Source organism: Mirounga leonina, unplaced genomic scaffold (assembly GCF_011800145.1).
Source record: "Mirounga leonina isolate KUSES-001 unplaced genomic scaffold, KU_Mleo_1.0 Mir_168, whole genome shotgun sequence".
In the NCBI taxonomy this organism is placed as follows: domain Eukaryota; kingdom Metazoa; phylum Chordata; class Mammalia; order Carnivora; family Phocidae; genus Mirounga; species Mirounga leonina.
In genome coordinates, this window is record NW_023270426.1 from 66788 (window position 1) to 82006 (window position 15219).

At 50.4% G+C, this 15219-nt stretch overlaps 1 protein-coding gene across 1 annotated transcript in view; it reads left to right on the forward strand.

Annotated features, from left to right (window-relative positions):
* Nucleotides 1-464: 464 nt before the first annotated feature.
* COL23A1 (collagen type XXIII alpha 1 chain) overlaps nucleotides 465-15219 on the forward strand; it is a 308363-nt gene continuing 293608 nt past the window's right edge. Inside the window, exon 1 of the mRNA XM_035013904.1 lies at nucleotides 465-740. Coding sequence (XP_034869795.1) covers nucleotides 465-740 — 276 coding nt within the window. The remainder of the gene's footprint in view (nucleotides 741-15219) is intronic.

Here is a 15219-nt window from a genome sequence, read left to right on the forward strand (position 1 = left end):
TCCTCTCGGGACCGCAGGGGACCTGGGCCTGGGGAGCGGCGGAGGTGCGCGCGCGGCAGTGGGGTGCAGCCCGGCGCCGGGGACAGGTGAGGTGGAGGTCCGCGCCGGGCCAGGGGTCGGCCAGGCGCGCGCGCGGGGGTTGGGGGGTGCCTCGGAGGAGCCAGCTCCCTTCCGTCCCCCGCCCCTCGCCGCGCGGGGCCGGCCGGGCCGCTCCTCCCCTGGGTGGGTCCCCGCTCCTTTTCTGGCAGGGTCTATTTGCATAGAGGAAACTGCCCAAAGTGGCCGCTGTGGAGAAGCTGGTGGCGGAGAGGGGGGCGTGCGCCGCGCTCCGCTGCTGCCCGGAGGCCAAGCCCCGCACCCCGCCGACCTCGTGCCTCGGGCTCTGCCGCCGGCTCCCCGCGCGCCAGCCCGCGCCCGCGGCTCCTCACCGCCCCCCTGGGAGACCCACGCGCAACCCGCGCGCCATGAGCCCGGGCCAGCGCGCCGGCGGAGACGCGCGGAAGGACGGCGGGGCGGGCGGCGGGGGGCGCCCCGCGACGGCGGCCGTGGCCTGGGCGGTGAGCGCGTTGTGCCTGCTGCTCTCCGTGGGCTCAGCGGCCGCCTGCCTGCTGCTGGGCGCCCAGGCGGCCGCGCTGCAGGGCCGGGTGGCGGCGCTCGAGGAGGAGCGGGAGCTGCTGCGGCGACCGCCGGGCGCCCTGGCCGCCTGGGCCGAGCCGCACCTGGAGCGCCTGCTGCGCGAGGTGAGGGGCGCGGGGCGCGGGGGCGGCCAGGGGCAGGGGTTGTGCGCGGGGGGGCGCGGGCTGTGCGGCTGTGTCTCCGAGGAGGGGTCGCCGGGGCCTGCGCGTCGAGGGGAAGGCTGCGGGTGCGGGTCCCCGGGGGGGCGGTGGGGGGGCTCCTGCCGTCTCCCGCGTTCCAGGGCGCAGCGGCCGCGGGAAACGCGAGATGGAAGTGCCGTTTCGGGAACGAGCAGCGGGGAGGGAGAGGAAAGCCTACGGACTTAGAAACTGTGACAGACTTGGGGGCGAGTCTCCACGGGGGTGCGCGCTCCGACCGGTCCCCTCCCGCCGGCGCTGAGCGCCTGGCTCCTCGGTGCCGCCGGACGAATGACCAGGCTCGTGTGGGAAGAGTCGTGTGGGTGACTCGCCCCCGGTAGCCTCGCAACCACTGTGCCCTGGGCTGGTGTACCTGGAGAAGCGCGGGCTCCCCAGCAGGCCGGCGGCCAGGGCGGAGGGAAGCCTCGGACAGACCTGACGGCCAGGGCCCTTGCAGGGACCCGGTCAGCGCCACTTTCCCTGTCCACCTCCCTCCGGAAAGGCTTGTTTCCGAGCAGCTCCATCCTGGAAATGCTGTGTTCTGGGGCTCTTGGAGCTGAGTGCGCACCCAGTGCCTACGAAACCTGGTAGGATGACGGGAAGAAAAAAAAAAAAAAAGCCCAATTCTGGTTTCAAGCGATGCAGATACATGCTGAATTTTCATGCGCTCGTTGGAAGTGCCGTATGAGACGCTGTGACACTTCTACTAGGGTTGCGGTTGTGTGTCTTCAAAGCAGACGCCACCTTTGGAGCTGCAAAACCCTCACCCATCCATCATGTTCAATGAAAACCTCCATGTTTTGTGCGGCAGTGCCCCTCCCCTTAGAAATGAGACAGGCAGGTGGACTGGCCAGGGGGTCTCCTGGTTGTGCTCACCTCCCTTACCACCCTCTTCCTCCTGGGAAAAGCAGATCCCAAGTATCCTGCCCAGAGGCGCATCCTCAGTTGTAGCAGGAAAAGCGCCAGGGTTTCAAGGTAGAGGAGAGGTAGGCCAAGCCTGTTACTAACCGTTTCCCCTCAACTGTGCAAGCTGTGATCTTTATTCATGTATTACCCTGTGTATCCATGGTTGAGTGCCTTTGGAATCTCTGAGGGAATGGGAGAAGATTGTGCCACACCTTCTAATCCCGGGTACCTGTTCCTTATGACTTTAATTGAAGCCAGCGTTACCTCTCCTCCAGCAGCGTGGTTTGGGGCAGAATTGCTGCTTCGTGAATTGATTTCCTTCTTTTAGTCTTCAAAGTGCCCACAGACTTCGGAAATCTCCCCGGAGCCCCGCTGGCGACTGGTGCTGAAGCTTCCATAATTGCAGCCCATTATCTTTTGGCAAATCCCTAGAGACCAGGGTGTTGAACTGATTTATGGAGGCCCAGTAACATTTCTGTTACTGCAATAACTGGAGCCGTTCTTTCCAAGAGGAGGCCCCTCTTAGTAAAAATAAACTGCAAGCCCGGACCGAGTGAATCAGAAATCCCAGTAAAATATTTTTACAAGGAATTTGCCAATTGTGTCCAGGTTAATGGTGGTGGGGACAGGGCGGATGCCCTGGCAAAGCAGCCCCTGCTGAAAAGGGTGGATTCGCAAGTCCTGGACCTTGAGGCTTAAGGATCTGAGGGGAGAGACTGCAGTGGCTTCATTCTGCCCCCCTCCTGCGACACTGATTTTACCTGGGTGGGACTTCATGTCTCTGTCTCCATCCCAGTCTCTCTGCTCTCCGTTAGAAAGGCCAAGGGCAAATTTCACATCCAGGGATTTCCACTTGAAATTCACTGCAGCATTCCGCAGGCTGGCGTGAGGACAGGATGTGTGTCCATGGGCAGGTTGTACTACCAGCTAACTAAACTTGGCTTAGTTGGGTTTAGTTAGTTGAAGAGCATATGCGCTTGGAGCACAGGTTGGAGGGTGGAATGTCAGAGATGCTGTGGTTTAATGCACTTGGAGTTGAACTTCTGGCTGTTTGGGGTCCCCTGTGAGAAGCCATCTCTCTCCCAGGGCACCGGTCTAGTCTGTCTGTTCCTGCAACAAGCCGTTCTTCTCACTAATGTCCCTGGATGGGACATGTAAGCCCCTGGCTGAGGTGGGAGTGGGAGGGTGTGGGAGGTGCATCTCAAGGAGTTGGTAATTGGCTTTATCTCCTTTTTTTTTTTTTAAGATTTTATTTATTTGACAGAGAGAGAGCCCAAGCAGGGGGAGGGGTAGAGGGATAGGGAGAAGCAGGCTTCCTGCTGAGCAGGGAGCCAGAGGACTCCAGAACAGGAGGCTCAATCCCTTGACCCTGGGATCATGACCTGAGCTGAAAGCAGATGCTTACCCAACTGAGCCACCCAGGCGCCCAGGGAATTGGCTTTAAATGGCTGTGAAGATACTTTTTTTTGAACCATTACATAGGAAGGACAAATAAATACTGAGCTGAAAATCTCTGAAGGGAAGAACATTTGAACTTGAACATGGTTTCCAGCTCCGATTTGTTTTCAGGGAAGCATCTTTTGAGTCTGTGGCTGAAGTAGTTACGCATGCGAGGGTGCCTTCAGCTTGTCCTTTATCAACAAGCTTGTTTTCCGAGTTTCAGAGGCAGAAACCACATCCAAATTGAGGAAGAGAAATCCTTGCCAACCACACACAACTTTAATGTCAGAAAAAAACATTACAAAATAAGCCAACAAAAGCCACTGTTAATAAGGGACCCAATGTCTTTGTTCCCTTGGGAACAAAAGTGTGACATAACTTTTTTGGGGGGACTGGCTGCTGTGCCTGATAATGTAGATACAGAAGCTCCAAAAAAGGAATATTCATGCTAACTTGGGATTACTAAAGACCCTTCCCATGATCCAAAAATGAAAGAAATGGTTTTCATAAGATGAAAAAGTCGTTAACGATAGTATCTTCATTATGACCCGAAAATATAAATGCACAACAAACATCTGATATTATGCTTTTAAGGTGCCTTAGATAGGTTGCCGAAGTAATCAACCCCCCACTCATTACACCTATAATTACAGTATTACAACAGCTTAAATTTTAGAGTAAATAAAATAGCTTTCATACTCCAGTAACAAATTTAATGCAAGGATTAAAGAAATATTTAGCTGTATTCAGAGGAGAGCATTTCCAGCTTACAGTGGATTTATTTTGGCTCCTGGTCTTCCATTGTCCAGACCAATCAGTTTGAAAACAAGAAAAACTCAGAGACTCAGGGTAAAATTCAGTTTTCTCCCCTACCATCAACTACTACATGTATTGGTTAAATTACCGTAAAACCCAGAATCACATGCAGCTTTCTTGGCCTCTGCGGTGGCCTGCCACTTATCAGGACTGCCCTATGGAGAACATGTTAATAAAGAGCCAGTTTTTGAATCCCATGGCTCAACAGGAGATGGGAGGGTCAATCGTAGCTCCATTTGTTTCCTTGACATTTCCTGGCTCCCAGACCAAAAAGTTTCTTTCTGGTGACTTCCTGCATGCTTACTTTCTCCCTTTATTTTTTCCTTCTTTTTTTTTTTTTTTTTTAATTTTTTGGTGGGGAAGCAATTTGGGAGAGCTTTATAAAATAGCAACATGTTTAGGAAAAGGTGAAAGATTTATGCAATCTGAAGAGAAACCAGAGTATTAAAACATAGCAGTGTGTGGGTGGCTCAGTCGGCTGAGCAACGGACTCTTGGTTTCGGCTCAGGTCATGATCTCAGGGTCGTGAGACTGAGCCCCACATCGGGCTTGGCGCTCAGCAGTCTGCTTGTCTCTCTCCCTCTGCCCCTCCCCCACTCACACTCATCCTCTCTTTCTCTTTCTCTCTTAAATAAATAAATCTTTAAAAAGTAACAGCATGGGGCGCCTGGGTGGCTCAGTCGTTAAGCGTCTGCCTTCGGCTCAGTTCATGATCCCGGGGTCCTGGGATCGAGCCCCGCATTGGGCTCCCTGCTCCGTGGGGAGCCTGCTTCTCCCTCTCCCACTCCCCCTGCTTGTGTTCCCTCTCTCACTGTCTCTCTCTGTCAAATAAACAAATAAAATCTTAAAAAAAAAAAAAAATTCTTTAAAAAAATTTTTTAAAAAAAGGTAGCAGCATGTTTAGAACAAGCCAACTGTCAGGACATTTCTTTTGCAAACGTATTTTGGAAATGTTTGAATGGGACTTTTACATACTGGTTTCGAAGGTTTGCGGCATGGCTCCTGAGGTTGGGTCGTCCATGAACTGAATGAATTTATCCCAGTAGGCAGAGAAGGGCTCTGGTCCTACCATTTACTAGCTGTGTCATCTAACCTCTTCAACCTCTTTCCTAATGTGCAGCTCACAACTACCTGTGCAGGGACAAGCAAATACAATAATATAGAGGAAGGCATTGGTCAGTAAGTGTGCTTTTGATGGTGAGTAGCGGAATAGCCGAGCGTGGTGCCTTCAACAATACAGTCATTGAATTATCTTGTGTAACCAGAGGAGCCTGGAAGTTAGTCAGCAGTTCTGAGTTAGTTCAGTGAGTCGGCCACCAGTGGGTCTGGGTCAGTGTCTGCCATTCTCTGGGCTTTTCCTCATGGTGTCAAGATGGCTGCTGCAGCTCCGAGCTCGTATCTTCACACAAGAGTAACCGAGGTAGAAGGGAAGGGGGCAGGAGAAAGAGTCCTCTTCTCAAGAGGCTTTCTCTTTTGTTTGAGTCAGAGGCGGGGAAGCTCCCAGCACCTCTCAGAAGACTCCCCGTATGGCCGCCGAGCAGAGCCAGCGCCCACGATTGCCATCATCCTGTCACTGGCAAGGGTAATGGGCTTGCCATAGGAGGCTTGGACCAATCTTGATTTCTCCCCTGGGAATGTTTTGGGGAACAACCAGCAGTGTCAGGTGGGGCCTGTAGAAGGTGACCCCAGAGGAGGATGGGGATGTGCTGGGGGGGTGGTCATCCACTGACCTACCACAGTTTTCATACCCACACCTGCTTTGGGAACATTCCTCAGCCACAAAATTTCTGTTTCCTTTGGGGTCCTGATTCTAGCTCTGCCCCCAGTCAGAGTCAAAGGCAAGGTTGGTGCGTTCGGGGATTCCCTCTGGCACAACGCCATTCTTGGCAGTTTATGGTCTTTAACCCTTCAGTGGACGCTTCAGTGGACCCTTCAGTGGACCCCATAATGGGGAAGTGGGAATACCTATGTCACCCTGCAGTAGGTGGAGGAGGCTGTGAGGCTGGAGAAACTGGCTCAGCCACTGCGAGGACAAGATCACTACACCCAGACTGCTGTATGGAGCCCTCTGTACCCATTAGGTATGTGCCCAGACAGCTCTCCTCTTTGTCCTCCCTTACCCCCAGCCATGGGTCTCTGTGGCTTTTCTCAGCAGCCATATGTCACCATGACCCCCAGATTCCCTTCCAGAGCATGTGCAATTATAACCATGGTCCCCAGAGCAAGATGTCCCCTGTACCCTCAGGAGCATCATCTCGTTAGATTCAGCCTTTCTACATGTCCTTGGACTCTTGCACCTTCAAATAGCAATGTGATGGGACCCCAGCTTGGACTGGCTTTAATTAGAGAATTTATCGGGGCGCCTGGGTGGCTCCATCAGTTAAGCATCCCACTCTTGATCTCAGCTCAGGTCTTGATCTCAGGGTTGTGAGTTTGAGCCCCAAGTTAGGGCACTAATCCCATCATGAGGCTCCACACTCGTTTCCTCCTCAACTCCCAAAGTCCCCACCTGCTAATACCATCACACTGGAGATTAGGTTTCAACACAGGGGTGAGCTCTGGGCACTGGATCCCCTGCCCTTCACCTTCAGGGCCCCACAGGGTTTTGGTATAATCCTATACCTTCAGAGAAGCCATATCCTCTACCAGATTTCTACACGTTTCTCCCTTTCCCCTAATTAATTCTATCCCCGACCATGAGGCATTGGTAGGTGTTGCTGGAAAATGGCATTCTTCCAAACCTGCTCTTTGTGGGGTTAGGTGCAGACCCTTTTGTCTTTGCCCCTTGCCGTGCTCGCCGGCTCTCCAGCTCCCACTGCTGCTGAGCTGTGGCCACCTCCTTATCCAGGATATTAGACCCAGTGTTGGGCAATAGCATGCCAGTTTGGCTACCCTTCCCTTTCCTCCTTTTCTTAAAAACAAAACAACAAAAAACCCCAAAGTGTATGTTGCTTTAACATGATTCATGTTATTGATAACCCCACCACCCTAAAACAAGGACTATTTAACATTTTGCATAATTTTGTCCAGTCCTTCATCCTCGGAGATTTACACCCACCCAATGCTAACCACAGAGCGTGCACCATGTATAGCTTGCGTGTGTGCATTCCGACCTTACATCAAAAATGTTTTTCCAGGGGCTGCACAGTCTTTCACAGCTGTATCTGACCCCATCAATGGAATCTGCATCTTTCTGTCCACCTAGAATCTAGGCTTCCTCCACATTTTTGTTGGCACAGAAAATGGCACAGCCAGTGGCATCCTGGGGAAGTGTCTTCCTTCTGTTATTCTCTAGGATGTAAGTAACTGCCTAAAGAGGAACATCTTTAGGGCTTTGTTTTTTGTTTCCTTTTTAGAATATCCAGGTTTGTCCAGGCCAGGCTCGTTTATCTGCCTGTGGTATTCCAAAACTGTACCCTTGTGAAGTCACGTTTTCTGATGGACAGCGTGGAGTCCATCTGTCTTTTGGTTGGATTTTTAATTTCAGTTGGATTTGTTGTTGTTGAAAGCAAAAGGCAACTGATAACAAAGAAAGCCTTAAAACAAGATCCAGAAACACTGACGATTCATCGCAGTGATTTCAGGCTCCTGTTTTGGTTTGGTGCCACCAACCCCTTTCTGGAATAGCTTTTTGGAAGTGCCAGGCATCGCACCCACTGCGCTCCCATGACGTCTTTCTAAGTCCGCGAACAAATGTAATTTGGTTTTGGGAGTGCTCTCTGGAGGCCACACACGACCTCCAGCTCCTTCCTCGTTCAATTTTCTCCCACATGTTGGATCAGGATTAATCTTTAATTGACACAGGCCCTCAGAAGACATCGCTTCATCATGTCCAGAAATAGATTTCAGGACAAAGCACGAATCCTTGAGAGAAGAAATAAATTTGCAGAAGTAGTTTTAAAGGAAGGGGCGTCAGTGTGCTCCTGGAGGCGATGGAGTGCCTCTCTTGTAGGATTTACCCTGGGCAGAAGGGGCAATGACTGGCCCCAGGTAGCAGCGATTGTCTGAACCCCAGCAACCTGACTCCTGGTCCTGAGCCCTTTCCCTCAGCCTCACAGCTGCAGAAAGCAGTCATCGAGCCCAGGGCAGCAGCCTTTCCTGCCAGTGTGGACACCCTCCATAGGGGGCAGACGTGTGGATGGCAGGGAGCACTTTAGCTTTAAGCGGATCCGAGTTCATATCCCAGCTCTGCCATCTCCCAGCTGTGTCACTTTGGGTAAATGACTGCTTTTCCAAACCTCTGTTTTGCATGTGTGGTTTTTTTTAAAATATTTTATTTATTTCTTTGAGAGAGGGAGGGGGACAAGCAGACTATGCACTGAGCACAGAGCTCGACGTGGGGCTCGATCCCAGGACCCCGAGATCAGGACCTGAGCTGAAACCAAGAATCAGACACTCCACCGACTGAGCCCCCCAGGCGCCCCTGCCCGGCTGTTAAATGGGGATTATAATACGTGCGTCATGAGGTTTCCATGGGGATTAAACAAGCCGATGGCCCAAAGTGCCCCAGATGTCATCCACCTCCCGCTCATGGCTGTTCCTAGTGGAAGGCTTTCTTTGGGTGCATCCAGAAGGTGCATGTATATGCTTGTTTACATTGGAGAGGAAGCTCCATGGTCCCTTTAACGCTGGGATTCCACCAGCCCCCGGAGGCTACACAGAAGTGGAAATGGTATTAACCCAGGTCCAGTGTCCGCGTCAGTGATGGGAAGTGGGACTGCTTGGTCACTGAAGAAAAGCAGGGGCTGAATTGGCTTCATAAGTCCATTTTTCCCCCCAGTTTCTCGTTTCAGCGGAATGAGATTTTTTTCATTTAAACACACACACACAAATTCATGTTTATGACCAAAATAAAAACCTAATTATTCACAAAAATTATTAGATGGATTTTTCTTTGTGAAAGGGCACCCGAACACCTAATAAATTCGCTTTAAATAATAAGTCTGTTCTTGCGGTTACACAACATGGCACGAACACCCCCCAAATGCTCATGATTAACCTGATGGATTAGAGGCCTCACACACATCCATTGGTAAATGAGAAAATCTTTATTTTTTTGATGTAGCCGCAAAATCAGGTTTGGGGGGGAAACGCTTTCAAATGGGTATTTTCAGCTTCTAAAACGGACTTTGCCTCCAACTTTGAGTTGTGAAACAAGTCATAAAGCAATTACAGTGATTTCTGGGGTTTTTAGGAGACAGTTTAAATAAAACCTACCCAGCTTTGGGCCTCCCAGGAGGATCTTCACACACACAAAAACGCGGTCTGTCCATTGATTTAATGGTGCCTTTTCCATCTCCGTCCACGGCATTTTCTTTGCAGCCCCATGGTATAGTGTAGTCAAATGAAGAGCAAGTTCACGTGGCAGTTGGACTGGGGTGTGTGGCCTGTGTGTGAGGGTGAGCCACTATGAGGTCTGGAGGGCACAAGAGTGTGTGCAGGTAGTGCAAATGCACGTGAGAGCAAGTGTGCATGTGTCTGAGTGTGGACGCACGTGAGTGTGTGCATACAGATGCATGCATGTGAGTGTGCATGCATGCACGTGAGTGCATATGAGAGTGTGCACGCACGTGTGTGCATATAGATGCACATGTGTGAAAGTGTGTGCACGCATGTGAATGTGCCTTTGAGTGTATGCATATAGATGCATGCATGTGAGTGTGCATGCACATGAGAGTGTGTGCATGCATGTGAGTGACTTTGAGTGTGTGCATATAGATGCCTGCATGTGAGTACATGTGAGTGTGCCTTTGAGTGTGCACATATAGATACGTGCGTGTGAGTGTGCGTGCTTGTATGTGTGTACTCACATGAGTGCATATAGATGCATGTGTGTGTGCATGCATGTGAGAGTGTATGCATGCATGTGTGCATATAGGTGCATGCATGTGAGTGCATGCGAGTGTGCACGCACGAGTCTGAATGCACGTGAGTGTGTGCACGCATGTGAATGTGCCATTGAGTGTATGCATATAGATGCGCACGTGAGTGCATCTGTGTGTGCATACACGTGTGTGCATATAGATGCATGCGTGTGAAAGTGTGCATGCATGTGAATGTGCCTTTGAGTGTGTGCACGCACGTGTGTGCATATAGATGCATGTGTGTGAGTGTGCTTGTGTGTGAGTGTGCACGCACATGAATGTGCATATAGATGCATGCGTGTGTGTATGCATGCGTGCCCGTGGGTGTGCATATGGGCGTGTGCGGGCACATACGCACCACAGAGATTGTCCCACCTGGGTCCTCCTGAAAGCCCCTTTCACTGGGCCCTCCAGCTCCTGCTGCGGGCTCCAGAGCAGCAAGATCTGGGTCTGCGTCTGGAGCTCCCTTTAAGCCAGCTGCAGTGGCCAGGGACAAATGCGTTGCCTTTTCCAAGCCCCTCCTTCCTCCTCTGGAAAGAGGGTGCCAGTGTCTGCTTCACTCCGCTTCCCTGAGGATGAAGTGACACTCACTTCCCAGGACAGTGAGTGAGCCATCGGTCTCCCCTTGCTCCCCGCTCTGCTAATCCTGCCTGTGGAGTGTCCATTAACCTCTGGGGCCAGGGCCCTTCCTGGGGCCAATTCCTCCTCCTCCCCCTGCCTGTAGCAAGGCTCATCCCCGGGGCTAAGAATGGGGTGAGCTGGAGAAAGATGCCTCATCCCAGCTGGGTGGTCCTGGGACGATTCCTTCCTGGGCTTTCTTCTGTCCCCTTCCGTTAGCACCTGGCCCTTCTGGAGATGCTTGGTCTCTCTGGGTCCTCTCACCCCGTGCCTCAGGCAGACCCAGCAGCTCTGCATTCTTGCTCATCTTCCTAAATAGCCTCAGTGGGATCTCTCTCCCCTTGCTCCCCATCCACCCTGAATGCCACCCTCAATGACTCCCGTGGCCTGTGGGCCCTCACTTGGCTCCGAGGTCAGGCGTCCATGTCCTTCTAGCCTCCCCACTACCTGCTCACCCATCTGTCCCCATAGGAGGCGGGTGGGGTGTTGGGGGGACCCCATCTGTCTTTGTCTGCTCAGGGTGCCCTAACAAAGTACCACAGTCAGGGGGGCATAAACAACAGAAGAGTCTGGAAGCCAGAGGTCAGGGTGTCGGCTGGGTTGGTTTCCCCTGAGGCCTCTCCTCAGCCGGCAGATGAGCGTGCTCTCTCTGTGTCCTCTCTCATGGTCTTCCCTCTGTGTGTCCATATCCTAATCTCTTCTAGAAGGACATCAGTCACATTGGATTAGGGCCCACCTCATAGTTGACCTCATTTTGGCTTCATCACCTCTTTAAAGACCATGTCTCCAAATACAGTCACATTCTGAGGGACTGGGGTTAGGACCTCAACATACGGACTCTGGGGGGACATGAGTCGGCCTGAGACGCTGTCAGATCAGATGACAGGCCAGGAGAAACCACAGGCATTCCGCGTGGACGAGACCGAGAGGCGAGGGTCAGGGGAAGCAGGCCACCTCGGTGTGGGGACTGTGGCAGGGTCTGGCTCGGTGACCCGGACTGCGGGAGAAGGCTGGCTGGGCCGTGAGAAGGCTTTGGAGGACCTGCCGGGGGCAGCCCGGGGGCTGTCCTCAGCCTGTCGAAAGCCGTGGTGGAGAATGTCCACCCCCCACCCAGGGCTGCGGATAGGATTTCGTCCTGTCAGCCTGTGTGGTGAATCTTAGTAGATTTTGACAGGAAGGGATGTGTGTCTTTGAAAAATCATAAGTGGGAACACGAGGGACACCTGGGTGGCTCAGTCAGTTCAGTGTCTGCCTTTGGCTCAGGTCATGATCCCAGGGTCCTGGGTTCGAGTTCCGCATCGGGCTCCCTGCTCAGTGGGGAGTCTGCTTCTCCCTCTCCCTCTGCCGGCCACTCCCCCTGCTTGTGCTCGCGCATGCCCTCTCTCTGACAAATAAATAAAATCTTTGAAAAATAAATAAATAGGAACGCGAATTAACGATTGCTGAAGAATTGCTTCTCGTTTGCACACTGAATGTTTCAAAGCATGCCAACGTGTTTCAGGACTGAGCAGGGACCCCCAAGGAAATGTGTGCCCATATGGTTTGGAAGTCACTCAGTGTGCCAGTGGGAGTCACTGAGGAAACCCCACGTCCCTTAGAGAAACGTGTCTGAGCTCCTGCCAAATGCCAGCCTTCGGCTAGCTGTTCTCACCGACTATCTTCCTTTGACTCTGGCGGGGTTTACCTTGCACCGAGGTGGAACCCCAAGCCCGGTGGCATGAAGTGATGCCTTCTGACCCCAGGACACCTGTTCCCCCACCCTAGGGGTTGGGGAGCAAGCCTGTGGGAACCAGGGCCAGAGTGTTTTTGTTTTTATCATTTTTCAAAGGTATATTTGACACGTAATGAACTCCAAATATTTTAAAATTACAATTTGAGACATTGTGACCATATGGGTACAAACATGAAACCATCTCCACAGTCAAGGTAGTGAACATATCCATCACCCTCAAAAGCTTCACCTGCCCCCTTGAGTTCTGTCCCTTCCCACCTGCCACCCAGGTATTGCTGATTTCTCTCACTATTGAATCATCTTTTTTCTTAGGATTTTTATATGAATAGGATGACACAAAATTATGCTTTTTTTTTTTTTTTTTTTTTACAGGGGGTGGGGTGTCTGGTTTCCTTCATGAGAGATGCATTGATATGTTTGCATATATTATTAGTTCCTTTTTTTTCCTTACCAAGTGTTATTTCATCATAGAGAGATGCCATCCTTTGTTTATCCCCTCACCTGTTGATGGACATTTGGGTTGTTTGCAGTTTGGGGTGATTACAAATAAAGCTGCTGTTAACATTTGTGTACAAGTCTTTGTATGGACACAAATGCTTTGTGTCTCTTGGTTATGCAGACCTTGGAATGAGGTGGTTGATCGTCTGATGGGTGTGTGATTTAACTTTTCAAGAAGCTGCCCAGCTGTTGTGCAAACTTATCGTATCATTTTACATTCCCACCAGCAGCATAAATAGAACAAGAGTTCTATGTATTCACGTAATGCGTCCTTTTCCCTCTGGCTGCTTTTAACATTTTCTCTTGATCACTGGTTTGAAGCAATTGCTTTGGTGTGATTTTTGTCATGTTTATTGTGCTTGTGTTTCCCTGAGATTCTTGGATCTGTGGGTTTATGGTTTTCATCAAACTTTGAACAATGTTCTGACCCTCACTGCTTCACATATTTTTGTCTGTTTTCTCCCTTTCTCACTCTCTCTCCCTCTCCCAATCTGGGGACTCCACTCATCTGTGCACTTGAAGACCCAAAGTTCACTGATGCTCTTCTTCTTCTTTTCTTTTTCATTCTTTCTCTGTGTTCATTTTGGATAATTTCTATTGCTGTCTTCAGGTTCACTAATCTTCTCTTCTGCGGTGTCTAATCTTGCCATCAATCCCCTCTGTCCTGTCTTTCACCTCAGACATGGTAGTTTTCCCTCTAGAATTTCAGTGCAGATATTTTAGTATCTTTGACGCCTCTACTGAACTCCCTGAACATGTTCCACGTAGTTACAAGGTCTGCGGGGGCTAATTCTAACCTCTGTGGCAGTTGTGGGTCTGTTTCAGTTCACTGATTTTTCTCTTTATGGGGGTCTTCCTGCTGGTAATTTCTTATTAGACGCCAAACGTTATAATTTTTACCTCAATGGGTGTTGAATATTTTTGTATTTCTGTAAATTTTCATGAGCTTTGTTGGGTTACAGTTGTTTGGAAATAGTTGGATCCTTTGGGTCCTGATTTTAGGATCCATTAGGTGGAACCAGAGCCAGGGTAGTCTAGGACTGATTACTCCCTATCTCTGAGGCAAGACCCTTCTTGGTGCTCTACTCACTGGTTTATGATCATGAATGAGGGAGTTCACCTATCTGGCTGGGGGAGTGGGTACCCTTCCCAGCCCCGTGTAAGAGCTCCGTGCTGTTCCCTGCATTCTTTTGGGTGGTTCTTCCCCTGGCCTCGGGTCATCGCCTCCCCCATGTACTGATCAGTGCTCCATGGAACATCTGCAAAGAACCCTCCCAGGTCTCTGGTTCTCTCGGGTCCTCTGCTCTGCAGCCCCAACTGCCTGGCATGGGAGTCCATCTCTTTTTTAATTACATTTTCTTTTTTTTTTTTTAAGATTTTATTTATTTATTTGAGAGAGAGAGAGAGAGCACATGAGAGGGGGGAGGGTCAGAGGGAGAAGCAGACTCCCTGCCAAGCAGGGAGCCCAATGCGGGACTCGATCCTGGGACTCCAGGATCATGACCTGAGCCAAAGGCAGCCGCTTAACCGACTGAGCCACCCAGGCGCCCTCCATCTCTTTTTAAAAAAAACATTTATTTTATTTAAATTCAATTAATTAACACAGAGTGTATTATTAGTTTCAGGGGTAGAGTTCAATGATCCATCAGTTGCATACAACACCCGGTGCTCATACCATCACATGCCCTCCTTAATGCCCATCACCCGGTTACCCCATCCCCCCACCCCCCTCCCCTCCTGCAACCCTCAGTTTGTTCCCTATAGTTAAGAGTCTCTTATGGTTTGTCTCCCTCTCCAATTTCGTCTTATTTTATTTTCCCTCCCTTCCCCTATGATCCCCTGTTTTGTTTCTTAATTTCCACATGAGTGCAATCATATAATTGTCTTTCTCTGATTGACTTATTTCGCTTAGCATAATACCCTCTAGATCCATCCACGTCATTGCAAATGGTAAGATTTCATTTTTTTGATGGCTGAGTAGTATTCCATTGTGTATATATACCACATCTTCTTTATCCATTCATCTGTCGATGGACATCTGGGCTCCTTCTATAGTTTGGCTATTGTGGACATTCTGGCTCCAGCTCTCCAACTTCAGAAGGCTGTCAGGCTCCATGTCTGTTTTCCCTCCCTGTGCCGCAGCCTGGAAACTCTCCCCAGGCAGGAAGTTGGAGCCCTTGTTCTCTGTCTGAGATCACTCTCCTTTCCTGCTTGGTATCAGTGTCTTCAAAACCTGTGTTTCCTATGTTTCATTTGCAGATTTTGTTGTTGTTGTTGTTTTGGTTTTTGGTGGTACTATTTTATGCAGGAGGATAAATATAGTTGCACTACTCCATCTTGCCTGGAAGTAGAAATCCATGATGTGGCTTTTAAAATTTTTTGGAATAATTTTAGATTTATAGAAAAATATGCTTACATATGTACATAACCATAGCACATTCAACCAAAGTAAGAAATTAGCTGTGATACCTTACTTTAGCAGGCAGAATTCTAGGACAACCCTTGGGATTCTCACCCCTTGGTGTACACAGTT